Consider the following 12,443-nt stretch of genomic DNA (forward strand, 5'->3'; position numbering starts at 1 on the left):
TCTCCTTGTGCCCTGGCTACGATATTACCCTGATCAGACAGAGTTGCTATACCCTTTTCCAACCACACATTAGCATACAAGCACCAGAATACAAGTCTGGTCTCTGGGATTTTGCTAAGACACTAACTGGATGCAACCTAGTTACAGTGCCATTCTCCCCAGCAGACACAAACTTAGGACCATTTCCTTCCTGGGCTTTAGTTGAATCCAGAACCAACTTTGAGACAGCTACACTATTTTCAACCATCACAGGCTGAAAGGCACCTTCTGTCTGCTTCACAGACAAAGAAGAGCTGGAGACACCTTCTTCCTTTATCCCTGCCTTCCCAACAGATAAACTGCTGCTCTTTTCACTACACTGAGCTACTTTTAGCAAATCACAGTTACCTTTTTCAGGTTCACTTCTACAAGCTGTACTAGCCCCCAGTATTTCACCCTTTCTTTCTTCAGTTAGGGCTTTAACCTGACCATTTACTTTAATCTGCTCCTGAGAAACATTTTCCTGACCAGTGACATCTTTCTGCTCTTGATCCAATTCCAGATTCACTTCTGAGACATTAGAATAGACATTCAGAAACTCCATTCACAGAAAGAACAGGAGTACTTGTGGCACCTTAGAGACTAACAAATGTATTAGAGACAAACAAATTTGTTAGTCTCTAAGGTGCCACAAGTACTCCTGTTCTTTTTGAGGAAACAGACTAACACGGCTGCTACCCTGAAATCCATTCACAGACACACTGCTTTCTTGCACAAACAGCTATTACCCACCAGGTTAGAATCCCCCTCTCCCTGGCCATAGCAAAACTGGTTAAACACAGAAAACTGCTTAGAGTGGGATCTGACTGGAGATCTGCCTCAGAGGAGATTAGAATCCAAGTGTTTCTGAGGGGTAGGTCTGCCCTAGCTCAGCGGAGAAGAGACAGACGGGATTCCCAGTTAAATTACTGAAGTGCTGAAAATGTGCCATTCATTAGGGAGGGGCTGTCATCTCAAACGTTCCTTTGCCACCTCCCTTCCTTTTTTTGGCAAAGCAGCAACAATGGCTTCCTAGACTTTAAGGGCAGCAGAGACAATGGGATCATTTGATCTGACCGCCTGTGTAACACAGGCCATAGAATTTCATCCATTTGCCCCTGTAGGGAGCCAAATAACATATGTGGGACTAAGTCTATCTCCCAGAAAGGCCTGCGGACTTGAAGACATCCAGAGATGGAGAATCCACCGCTGCCCTCGGTAGTTTGTTCCAATGAAGCACCAATGAACATGTCAAAGATCTCACCCGCATCAGCTTGGATCATGGTATATCTAGGGGAGCCTCAGGGCCTGTCTACATGAGGAAACTGACCAGCATGGCTATAGGAGAAGAACTTTGGAAGCAGAGGAATAGAACTGCTCTTATTTAGAGCAGGGGGGGTTATACTGAAATATACAGCACGATAAAAAGGTCCCTTAGGTTATGTGCTAACTACTTAGGCTAAACTCTCCGTTCAATCTTGTATTTTGCTGTGACACCAAGTACCTTTCCTAGGCTATGTCTACACTAGCACTTTTGTTGGTAAAACTTTTGTTGGTCAGGGGTGTGAAATAAACACATGCCTGACTGACATAAGTTTCACTGACAGAAGCACCGCTATGTCGCTGGGAGATGCTCTCCTATTGACATAGCTACCGCCACTCATGGGATGGTTTTATTATGCTGATGGGAGAGAGCTCTCCCGCCAGTATAGAGCGGCTACACGGGAGACCTTACAGCAGTGCAGCTGCAGTGGTACAGCTGTAAGGTCTCCAGTGTAGACATAGCCCCAGACCTGGGGAAGAGCTCTGTATAGCTCGAAAGCTTATTTCTTTCACCAACAAGTTGGTCCACTAAAAGATATCACTGCACCCACCTTTGTCTCTCTAAGGCCCTTCAGTCTGGCAAGTAGTAGTTAACCAGCCTATTGAAAGTGGTCACAGCACAGAGTGGACTCCCACATTGTTACTTTAATCAGCTTTTTAAAAATCCACCAGTAGCAGACAAAGAAGTTCATTTTTATCCACACAAATAAATGTACACCACCAGCATAGAGCAATGTTTTCCCCAAAGAGAAATTAAGACTTTCATTACACAGAGGAAAAATGGTTGCTGTGTCTATCACCACATGCTGCGTACCACCCCCCGCCCCCTGCTTTCTCAAAGGCAATCAGACTCCCTGACTCAAACACTTCTGCTTGCGTTAATGGGTATGTGTTCTTCACTAAAACTACCATATCACTTGGCTTGTCAACTCCCTGAAGGCAGGGGCTGGACTGTATCTTATGCTTCAGTGCCGTAACATTCTGAAAGCAAACTGAGCCCTCTGGGGTATTGCAACACAAATGTTATTAATTAACAAATACTGCTTATGTCCCTGTCCAGAGTAGCATGGTGCTTTAAGACATGCGTAATAGCTAGTGTAGTACAGGTAGACCTGCTGGTTACCTCTTAGCTCTGGGTTCTTATTCTAACTGTTCTTCCATTCTCCTTCTATTGATCTTTTTGGGCTCTCTCTTGACACACTGTTGTCCTACGTATCCTCACTAGCTCTTTCTTCCATACTATTCCTGCCTTCCTTTGTTGTTGCTATTGCAATTGAAAATGCTGCCCTCTTTGGGAGGAGAAAAGATGGTATTCAGTATTTTCCCACAGTTCAGCATTCCGAGGCACAGAACTTGGGTACCTTGCCTTGATCTAGACCGGGGCAGGCAACCTATGGCCCACGTGCCAAAGGCGGGACACGAGCTGATTTTCAGTGGCACTCAACACTGCCCGGGTCCGGGCCACTGGTCCGGGGGGCTCTGCATTTTAATTTAATTTGAAATGAAGTGTCTTAAAATTTTTTAAAACCTTACTTACGTTACATACAACAATAGTTTAGTTATATATTATAGACTTATAGAAAGAGATCTTCTAAAAACGTTCAAATGTATCACTGGCACGCGAAACCTTACATTAGAGTGAATAAATGAAGACCTCGGCACACCACTTCTGAAAGGTTGCCGACCCCTGATCTAGACACTTTTGCCAGTTGCAAATGCTTCTTAGGCAACACATATGATTTGCACTAGTTCAGAAAGGGGGTTGTGTTTTGTGCGAAACTCCAGCTTGCTGCAAATGTACAGGATTCAGTGATTCATGCATTGCAGCTGCTTCTCTGAGGCCTTGTCGTCACATGGGAATACAAAGCGTGTTCCTAACATGAACTAACACAAAATAAAGTCCTAGTGAAGACAAGACAAGTGTAGTTTTAACACATTAGCAAATCAAGATAAACTTTTGGGTTGGGATTACCTGCGACTGCTAACGCATGTGAAAACTACAAACTGCCTTGTCCTCACTGGGATTTTACCAGGTCAGCTAGCATCCGGGCCGGCTCCAGGCACCAGCCTGGCAAGCAGGTGCTTGGGGCGGCCGCTCCAGAGAGGGGCGGCACGTCCAGCTATTTGGCGGCAATTCAGCGAATGGTCCCTCACTCCCGCTCGAAGCGAAGGACCTCCCGCTGAATTGCCGCCGCAGATCACGATTGCGGCTTTTTTTGATTTTGGGGTTTTTTTGGGCGGGGGGCGGGGGGGCTGCTTGGGGCGGCCAAAACCCTGGAGCCGGCCCTGGCTAGCATGTAATAAAAGCACACCTGTTTTCCCTAGTGTGGATGCTCATTAAGAACTAAACTCATAAGAAACTGTTAAGAAAAGCCATGTTAACTGAAAACAGCTCCTGTGAGGTTTATCGTCTATTGTCGGGTATCCTGAAGTTGTGCCATTTAAGAGAGCAAGACAAGTAAATTACTTTTCTTTTGGCAACTATTTATTCTATCTCAAGGCGTTTCTATGCACCGTGGGGTGCCATCAAAAGCTACTGGGTGCCTACACAATTGTTGATTCTTCGGTATTTTGCCTTAGGTGCTATACACATACTGCAGTAACTCACCTTGTACTTTCATACTGGGCCAGAATATGGTATCTCTTGCATGTTGTAAGTAAAAGCCTCAAGGATTTTGTTTAAAAGGTTCTGCCTCATGCTCTGTGCAACAAAATCTGCCCTCTTTTCTTCCCTAATTTCACTGTAAATTTGAATTCATTTCTTAGTTCCTTTGACTCACTGTGTAACTGAACTTTTAAGTCACTTTCCCAGCCTGTGCTTTGGTGCCCCCCTTTGTAAGATGGAGAGCTGCTGTGGGGCACTAGCCTAGGACTTGGGAGACCCAGACCTGTCACCCCGGGCAAGTCACATAGTTTCCCTGTGCCTCACTTTGCCATCTGGTCAATGGGAATAACAGCCCTGCCGTTCATCTTAGGGATGTCGTGAACATAAATATGTTAAGAGATTGCGAGGGGCTCAGATATCATTGGAATGGGAATCCACTAAGTACTGAAGACAGGACCTAGATCCTGTTCCATCTTACGGAGCCGGACTGATACCAGAATGTTTATAGAGGGCCTTGCAATGACTGGATGACAAGTCCATAAGAACATGAGACTGGCCATACTGGGTCAGACCAATGATCCATCTAGTCCAGTGTCCTGTCTTCCGACAGTGGCCAATGCCAGGTGCCCCAGAGGGAATGAACAGAATAGCTAGGCTCAGGATACGGAGCCCCAACCAAACAGAGCACACTATTGTGACATTCTATATCCCGGGGGGAGCGCCCTGTAACCCCCATAGTCATCGTGTATATATGATAGTGATATTTCATCTAAATCATGCCAGGAGAGGTATTGGGGAAAGGTTATCATAGAATATCAGGGTTGGAAGGGACCTCAGGAGGTCATCTAGTCCAACCCCCTGCTCAAAGCAGGACCAATCCCTAGACAGATTTTTGCCCCAGATCCCTAAATGGCCCCTTCAAGGACTGAACTCACAATCCTGGGTTTAGCAGGCCAATGCTCAAACCACTGAGCTATCCCTCCCGCCACAAAGGCTGGGGCATGTCCATTTTCCATTATGATCCGCTGAAAGCCATTGTTCTATCTAAATATGTGTATCATTAGTGCATATGAAGTCATGATATTGGGTTATCTGGATGCCACTAAAATACGCTGAGGAATAGCCCAGATATTAGTTCCCCAGAGACAAGAACAAAGGAGCTAACCAACATCAGGGTGGGTGTCAAACAACCATCAATAGCCGTTGTCCAGCAAGGGAGCTACAATGCAATGACTCACTTGCACAAGGCCACACCAGAGAATTGCTCTAGGGACTCAGCAATGCCCACCAGACATGCCTGGACTCGTTTTCTCCAAGCACATGGACCAAGGGTATAAAGCACAACACAGTGGCCACATGCTTCGTCCTTTCTCTTCTCCCCTACCTACGCTGAAGGCAACAAGAAAGCTGGAGCTGAAGAGATTGTCCTGAGGCTAAGAGGAAAAGCCTGCAGATGAAAGACTGTGACCAACCTGCAATATCCAGTGCAGTAAGAAAAACTGCTTAATCTAGATGTCACCCAGTCTATTGCTTGAGAGTTTAGACTGCGTGCTTATCTTTTATTTTCTTTTGATAACTCCAGCAAGTTTGCCTGAAGCATTTGGTAAATCTGCTCAGGTCACAAAGGCTGGGGCATGTCCATTTTCCATTGATGAAGTGGTGAACCAGTTAATAAATCTGCATTACTCATCTTGAGCAGTGCAAGATGGTATATTCCTGACGTACAGTGCTGGGAGCTGGGGGGATTTGGGTGGTGCCTTTCTTTGTGTGATTCATGAGTGGCTCTGGTAGCATTCATGCAATATAGCTGGGTGTGGGTCTCCACATGCGGTTGTACTGAGTAGTAACAGCATCTGGGGGGGTTTCCAGGAAGACTAAATGGCCCCTGCACAAGCTGATCTGGTGAAAATCATTTTAATAACAAGGATTAATACAAAATGAAAAGGCACAAGAAACGGGCCCAGTTCCACATACAATAATGGTGCAAGAAGATCCCGACCCCTGAGCAGGACCGGGGTCTGCAGAGGCATTTAGGCATGAATGGGCCCTTCCCTCTTGCTCTGGTCTTCAAACACCCCGTGGAAGGGACTTGCTGGCCCAGCAGGATCGCCTGCAGTTAGGCAGCTGGCATTCTCTCTTTGGCTCCTGAAATGAGGTGCCCTCTCGTTGAGAGGGTACGGCAACCAGCTTTGGACAATCGGACACCCAGCCCATTGGCACTTGGGCCCCACATCCTGTAACGAGTGTCACAGTGGTGCTACTGGGGCTTGTCCTTCCCATCCGGGCAGGGGCCCGCTCTAAGCCCTCCTTTCCCCACTCCCTGAGAAGAATCACTCTGCCTCCACTAAGCTAGTTCTGTGATTACACACGCCCAGCTGGAATGGGCTCATGCACTCCCAGTGTCTCTGGTATTTAAAGCAGATGCACCCCACGGTCTTACATAAAGCCCATCACACTGACATCAGAGAGCTTCGGGGGAGGGGAGATTGGATCTGGCTGCCGGTGTCCCTCAGATCCAAGGATTACGGAACCTGCAGTGTCAACAGTGGGTTCCGGTGGGGATGTCAAGGAGCGCTGCACAGCTCATGTCTGTGCTGAGATCCTCTCATATTCAGAACACCCCGCCCCCCCCGTAGGGTGCCTGTGTGCGAGGTGAACCCTAGCCTGGCCCACCCCCTCTGTACGGGTGGAGGTGGGAGGAGACAGGTACTGGAGGTTGGGACTATGAGTGGGATCACGCCAGACAGCCAGGATTACTGGCCAGCCCATTGGCTTCCCTCACTATCAAGAACCAGAATGGCCAGAGGAGGACAAGCAGAGCACCCCTGAAGCCAGAAGAAAGGCACGGGGGGAGGGGGAAGGGGGATGCTTCCAGCCCTCTCCTCTCCCCCCTTCATGCGTGCGCTCGCTCTCTCTCTCTCTCTCTCACACAAACACATTCCCCCCTTGCCCAAACTGAGGCTGCTTGTCCCTCCCAGTCTCATGGCCTCTGTGGCCGGGCACCAAAGATGGCGTCTGTCTCGGAGCTCCACTCGGGGTCGTTGCGCTGCAGGAGCTGGAACGGGGCTTCCTGTCTGCGCTGCACGAGCATCAGGACCATCAGCAGACACCAGAAGAAGAAGTTCACCCAGGCAGCCGCCTGTCGGAGTGGGGAGAACCACAGGTAGCAGGGGGTTGGTGAAACATGGCTGTGTATTGCCCTCCCTGCCCGTCTCCCTCAGACACTTCCTCCAAAGCCCCTGCCCCAGGAAGAGGCAGCTAGACCATTTGCTTGTACAGTTGTCTGTCCTGCCTGCTGCTCCATCAGTGAACACCTGGCTGTACCACACCTGGCCCACGTGGGGTGGGATTCCCTCCTCCCCCGAAGCATGAGGGTGTTCGACTTCGTTCTTAGCTCACCTACAAACATCAGGGGCCACCAAGATACTAAATCCGGCTGCCTGGAGTCCCCCAAGCTGACTGCACTGCAGCAAGCGGAATTTCCTCACTAATAGTAAAGGGACTGACTGTTAATTGGATAGAGCCCACCTTCTTTCCCTCCCCCATGGTCTCCTCTAATGGGACGGGGCCCAAACCAGGGGCCTGAGAATAATGGTTCTCACAAGCCGCTCATGCTGTGTTCGTGCTGCTGTGCTTCCCTGTTTCTCACAGCAATGGCCAGCCCCCCTTGAAACTCTTGGGGGCAGAAGTTCTGCTATTCCCTCCGCCCCCGTCAGCTGCTGCCCCCTAGCCCTGGGTTAATTCTCACCTCAGCACTGTAGAGATTGTCGTAGAACCTTGCTGCATTATACTGTGGGAACCACTGCGTGTGCTGGGCCTCTTGGCAGCTAGAGTGGAGTTAAGAAAGGACAGAGCATGGATTAGCTGGAGAGCTAGAGGAGAAATCCCACACGGGCTGATGATTTCCCCCCGGTGCTGGGTCTTTGCACCGACTCAGAGCTTGTGGCTGCTGGGAATGATGTGATCCTGTGGGGCAGGGAGTCCCTCTGGACATGGGGAGTGCGGTCCTTCCCTGAGGGAGAAAAGCCCACCTACCTTTTCACAAGTTTGGTTTGGAGGATGGACGAGCACAGAGTGTCCATCCCAACCCGAAGGATGCAGGCCGAGACCAGCAGGAAGAAAAGGATCACAGCAGAGATTGCCAGGTTCACGGTGAGCCAGGTGTGATCCCTGGAATGGGATGGGGGAGAGATCAGTGTGACCAGCCGGTGGGACTGGGTGGCTCTAACTCCCCACCCCAACATGTCCCCTCTGCTCACCACCTCCTCTCGTCCATGCAGCAGCTGTAGATGCCGTAGAGCAGCACCGCGAAGCAGTACACAGCGATGAGGATGGAGATGGCAGTGACGAAGTAACAGAGGGAGATGTTGCTGAAGTGAGACAGAGCGAGGGCCGTCCCGTTCTTGTCTACGGACCCATAGAGAATACACCGGCCACCAAACTCCCCCTGGGAACGAGAGAACAGAGACGGCCTCCTTGGGGAGCAGATTCCACAGCACAGTGGACATGGACACTCCCATTCAGCAGCATTTCCGTTGTTTTATAGCAAGGCATTGAGGCCCTGCCCAAGATTGGCAGGGGCGGGGAGGGCAGGACTCTAAGATGCCTGTATGCTCCTTGGGGAATTGAGGCCCAGCTCTTCAAAGGTATTTAGGCACCTCACTCCCATGGGAAGGACTGTCCTCCCCAGGGGAGTTAGTTGCTTAAATACTTGTGAGGATCTGGGCCAGAGACGCAATGGTGTACCTGTCTCCTGGCTGGCACATCTGCAGTCACGCATGTACCCAGCCTATCGCCACACTGGCGCTGCAGCTGTGTGTATTTTGCGCTAGGATTTCTGGGGTGTGTCCCAAGACCCTTAGCACCTGAAGCTGCTCTAGGAACTGGTTTGTGGTGTATTGTGGGAGAACTTGTCTGCCCTTCCCAGACCCCCGTGTGGAACTGTTTTCAGCCTGTCACTGAGCCACAGAATCGTGCTACGCCCTCTGCTTTGGAAGTCTCTAGGAGGAGCCCCTTCAGTGTGCCAGACCCCCTAAGGGTCTCCCTTCCTCCAGGATAAGCCATGCAGCTTCACCTCCTCCTTTGACTGGACCTCTGGGCCTCCAGCACTCCTGCTTCACACCGTGAGCTCTGTTCAGTGAGTCCAATTGACACAGACCCCTGATAGAGACTTGTCCACTCCTCAGGGATTAGTGCACCTTGCCAAGCATCTGTAGTGACACCAAACAGCGTCACAACAGTGGGGTTTATTAGTTCACTGGCACACAGCATAGGAAGTCCTTTGGGTAGCACAGAGACCTGAAGGTTAGAGCACAGTCCATTCGGGTTAGCCCAGAGCCCAGCCAAGCTGGAGTGAACACTTGGTGCAAGCTCTGTCTTGCATTTGATCTCCTTGGTCAGGCTTCAGGTGAGCCCTGACTCCTTCCAGCAGCCCACTCTTATCTCCCCACCTTCCCAGTCCCTTATTCTCGAGGCCAGGAGGTGTGGAAATCCCTGTCCCTTGGGGTCTTTGGTTGCTAGGCACCAACATCCAGGTGATTGGATTTGCCATTGTCTTCTCAAATGCTGTATTGATATGGGGGCCCAAGCCCCAGGCAGCTAGCCGACACCCACACCTACATCTCCTAGCCTGAGCGGAGATCAAATGCTCCCTTTCTACCACTCTCAGCAGGAGAAACTGAGGCAGACAGGACTCATAGAAATATTACAAAATAGACTTACTTTGTCACAGTTTGCTACAGTTTTGCTGAGGCACTTTTGTCTCAGCACTTCCTCCCTCTGCCCATTTCAACTGGGGGACAAGCTACGGAGCCGTTGGAGGAGACATAAGTAACTCACAGGTCACATAGGAGGCCCGTGGTGGAGCAAGGTGTGTAACCAAGTCTCATGCCAGTTGGGCCATCCACCCTTCCTCTCTGCAGTACCCATGCTGGGAGCAGAGGGCTGGGGCATTTTACCATCGAGTTCTTTAACCCTGCCTGAAGCAGGTCTAGGTTCAATTGGCAGTACCCAGTCTGGCTAGTCTCCCAAGCCCCTGAGCGGTGCCGGGGGAGAATTTGCTCCGAGCCTCAGTGGAGACCAGGCTGAGAGCCTCACAGCTTGGCTCTGTCACTTGCCTTCTAAGCTCTTAGGGCCAGGACTGATGACTTCCTGTGTGGATGGGGAGCCGGATAGGTGCAGCCAAATGCCAAATACAGTAATGACTTCCCTGGGGCTGAATGGGAGGGGGAAGAACAGTGGTGGAGAACCAGTGTCTGTGTCCTGAGAGACACAGGACCCAGGGCCCCAGATGGGAGGATGGGGCCTGTGTGTGTACAGGGAGGGGTGTGTGCACCTAGGCGGGGCAGGAAGGAAACTAACTGCTGGAGCTTTCCTGCCTCTCCAGGGCCTCAGCTGACTCGCATTAGCTCCAGGGCTGTACAGCTCACATGACAGGTCAGGGGCTGAGTGCACCAGGGTGTGGGTGCACAATCCAGCACCAAAGGGAGGGAGGTGGGCCAATGTTTCCGGCAGCACCTGGCAGGTAGTGATGAGTCTTTCCAGGGCCTTTTAGATTAACCCCTGCCCCGCTGGGCACTCAGTGCAGCTAGCGATCGCTGGCTGTCCAGGGATGGACGGTTTAAAGGGGTGGAGGTGATGGGAGGGGAGTTGTGCGCTGAGAGAAGCCGCTGGGTGTAATGGGGCTGCTCGAGGGAGTCCTGGGTGGGGGTGCTGCAGATTGCGGGTGGGGGTGTTTTGGAGGCAGTCAGACTAGCGGGGGGCGCTGCTGCGGGTAGCGGACACGGAGACACCAGCAGCCATTGGGGGGGGGGAGGGGTGCACACTGGGGCCGGGTGTTTCCCCTGCCTTTTTCCACGGGGGGTGGGGGGGAGCTTTCACCTTTCCCCCAGCCCCTGCTTCCCGCTCGCGCGCCCCTTCCCGGACAGACCCCCCCGCCGGGGTAGTACCTGCGTGACAGTCAGGGCCGAGGCGCAGACCACCCCGCAGAGGAAGGCAGCTCCGTGCAGGGCCAATTCCCCCAGCTGCAGCGCGGACACCGCCATGTTCCCCTCGGCCAGCCCAGGGCCCGAAGCCCCAATCCCCGCCCCCTGGGAGATCCGCCCCCGGCAGCCTGGGGAGGCTCCAGCGGGACGCTGTGTGTGTCGGAGGCCCGCTCACGTGTTGTTTCCCCCCATTTCAGTGCTGAAATGAGCCTGTCCCGTCACCCCCCCCCCCGTTAGTACCGCGAGACCCCTGCTCCCTGCTCCAGTAAAACTCCCCCCCCCGCCCGCGTGACCAGATGTCCCAATTTTATAAGGACAGTCCCGCTATTTGGGGCTTTTTCTTATATAGGTGCCCATTACCCCCCACCCCCTGTACTGATTTTTCACACTTGCTATCTGGTCAACCGCCCCCCCCTCCCCCCCCCGCTGCTACAAACCCGGCCAGGGCTGGCCCCGCCAGTGTGTGCGGGGATATAACACAGCCCCACCCCTCTGCTGTGCACCACATGCGGCTCCTCACCCCCCATTACGCCGGGCACTGTACAGCGCAGGCCAAAAGCGCCGTCTGTCTACAGCGGGTTACCCACAGCCTCCTACCTCACCACGCAGCTGGAGAGCTTGGAGTGCCACTGATTTCCACACCTGCTCCAACCTCGGGGTAGCAGGCATCCTAGATCGGCTCAAGAGGCCTAGTCCCGAGCATACTGCCCACATGTAAACCGTTCTGTGTGAGAGCCTCTAGATAGCCTCCCCTGCGATTATTCTTCCTCTGTAAATCATGTAAGTCCCATCCGAGTGCTCCAATACGTCCCCTTGGGTGGGAATCGGTTGCCATCCTCAATAGCGGTGCGTGCACTGCACTCATTACCACAGTACCTGAGCGCCCCCCACTCAGTGCATGAAGCACCATGGCTGACATTTGTTCTCATCCTCTCTCTAGCAGAAGTGTGTGAAGGGTTTGGATTGTTCTAGTAATCTCTCCGTAGATATGCAGCAATGTGTGAGACAGACACAGCAGGGTCAGAGGAGCATGGCCTGGCAAGGTTTGTGCTAGTCTTTAGTTCCCATGGGAGCTCATGCCACAGTCCTGGGGTGGCTCTGCTTCCCTTACACTGTTACGGTGATACCCTGATATTTCTCAGTTGTAAAAGACCCGTTTGTGTTTGGTCAAACTCCTATAATTGGCGGTACATACACAGCTCCAGCTGCAAAGGTGCTTGGTCCTGGCTGTCACTTTTCCATTGATTTCACCAACCTCTACCAGCAGTTGTGTTATCAACTGGCACTTTCTGAACCCGTGCCCTCTCTTGGAAGGTGAGCTAATACCAGCACTTGGGCTTCCTAACCTTGAATACATGACTTGTTTTCTATCGGTTTCATACTGCTGCCCATCACCTTCCAGCTCCCCCTTTGGAGAGAAACAAGCCCTGGGGTACTGGGGTAGAAGATAACAGAGAGGCTTTATTTTTGCTCTGGTCCCATCTCCCACTCTCAGGGAGGATTTGCACTCGGTG

The 12,443-nt window shown here is 51.7% G+C and overlaps 1 protein-coding gene across 1 annotated transcript; it reads right to left on the reverse strand.

The window, feature by feature from the left end:
- Positions 1–5,844: 5,844 nt before the first annotated feature.
- On the reverse strand, positions 5,845–11,018 carry TMEM179B (transmembrane protein 179B). Its single transcript, XM_054033977.1, has 5 exons — positions 10,894–11,018; positions 8,206–8,393; positions 7,982–8,116; positions 7,695–7,773; positions 5,845–7,085 (listed from the first exon to the last, which is right to left on the reverse strand). Exons 1-5 carry the CDS (start codon positions 10,987–10,989, stop codon positions 6,927–6,929), a joined length of 657 nt encoding a protein of 218 aa, XP_053889952.1. The 5' UTR covers positions 10,990–11,018; the 3' UTR covers positions 5,845–6,926.
- Positions 11,019–12,443: the final 1,425 nt, after the last annotated feature.

This window comes from Malaclemys terrapin, chromosome 7 (assembly GCF_027887155.1).
Source record: "Malaclemys terrapin pileata isolate rMalTer1 chromosome 7, rMalTer1.hap1, whole genome shotgun sequence".
Taxonomy (NCBI): Eukaryota; Metazoa; Chordata; order Testudines; family Emydidae; genus Malaclemys; species Malaclemys terrapin.

Bases quoted from the DNA above. Each gene is read 5' to 3' on its own strand.
- TMEM179B (XM_054033977.1), bottom strand. From the start codon at position 10,989: ATGGCGGTGTCCGCGCTGCAGCTGGGGGAATTGGCCCTGCACGGAGCT. The intron at 8,117-8,205 runs GTGAGCAGAGGG...ATCCCATTCCAG, and splicing joins TGCATGGACGAGAGGAGGTG to GGATCACACCTGGCTCACCG. The intron at 7,086-7,694 runs GTGAGAATTAAC...CCACTCCGACAG, and splicing joins ACAATCTCTACAGTGCTGAG to GCGGCTGCCTGGGTGAACTT.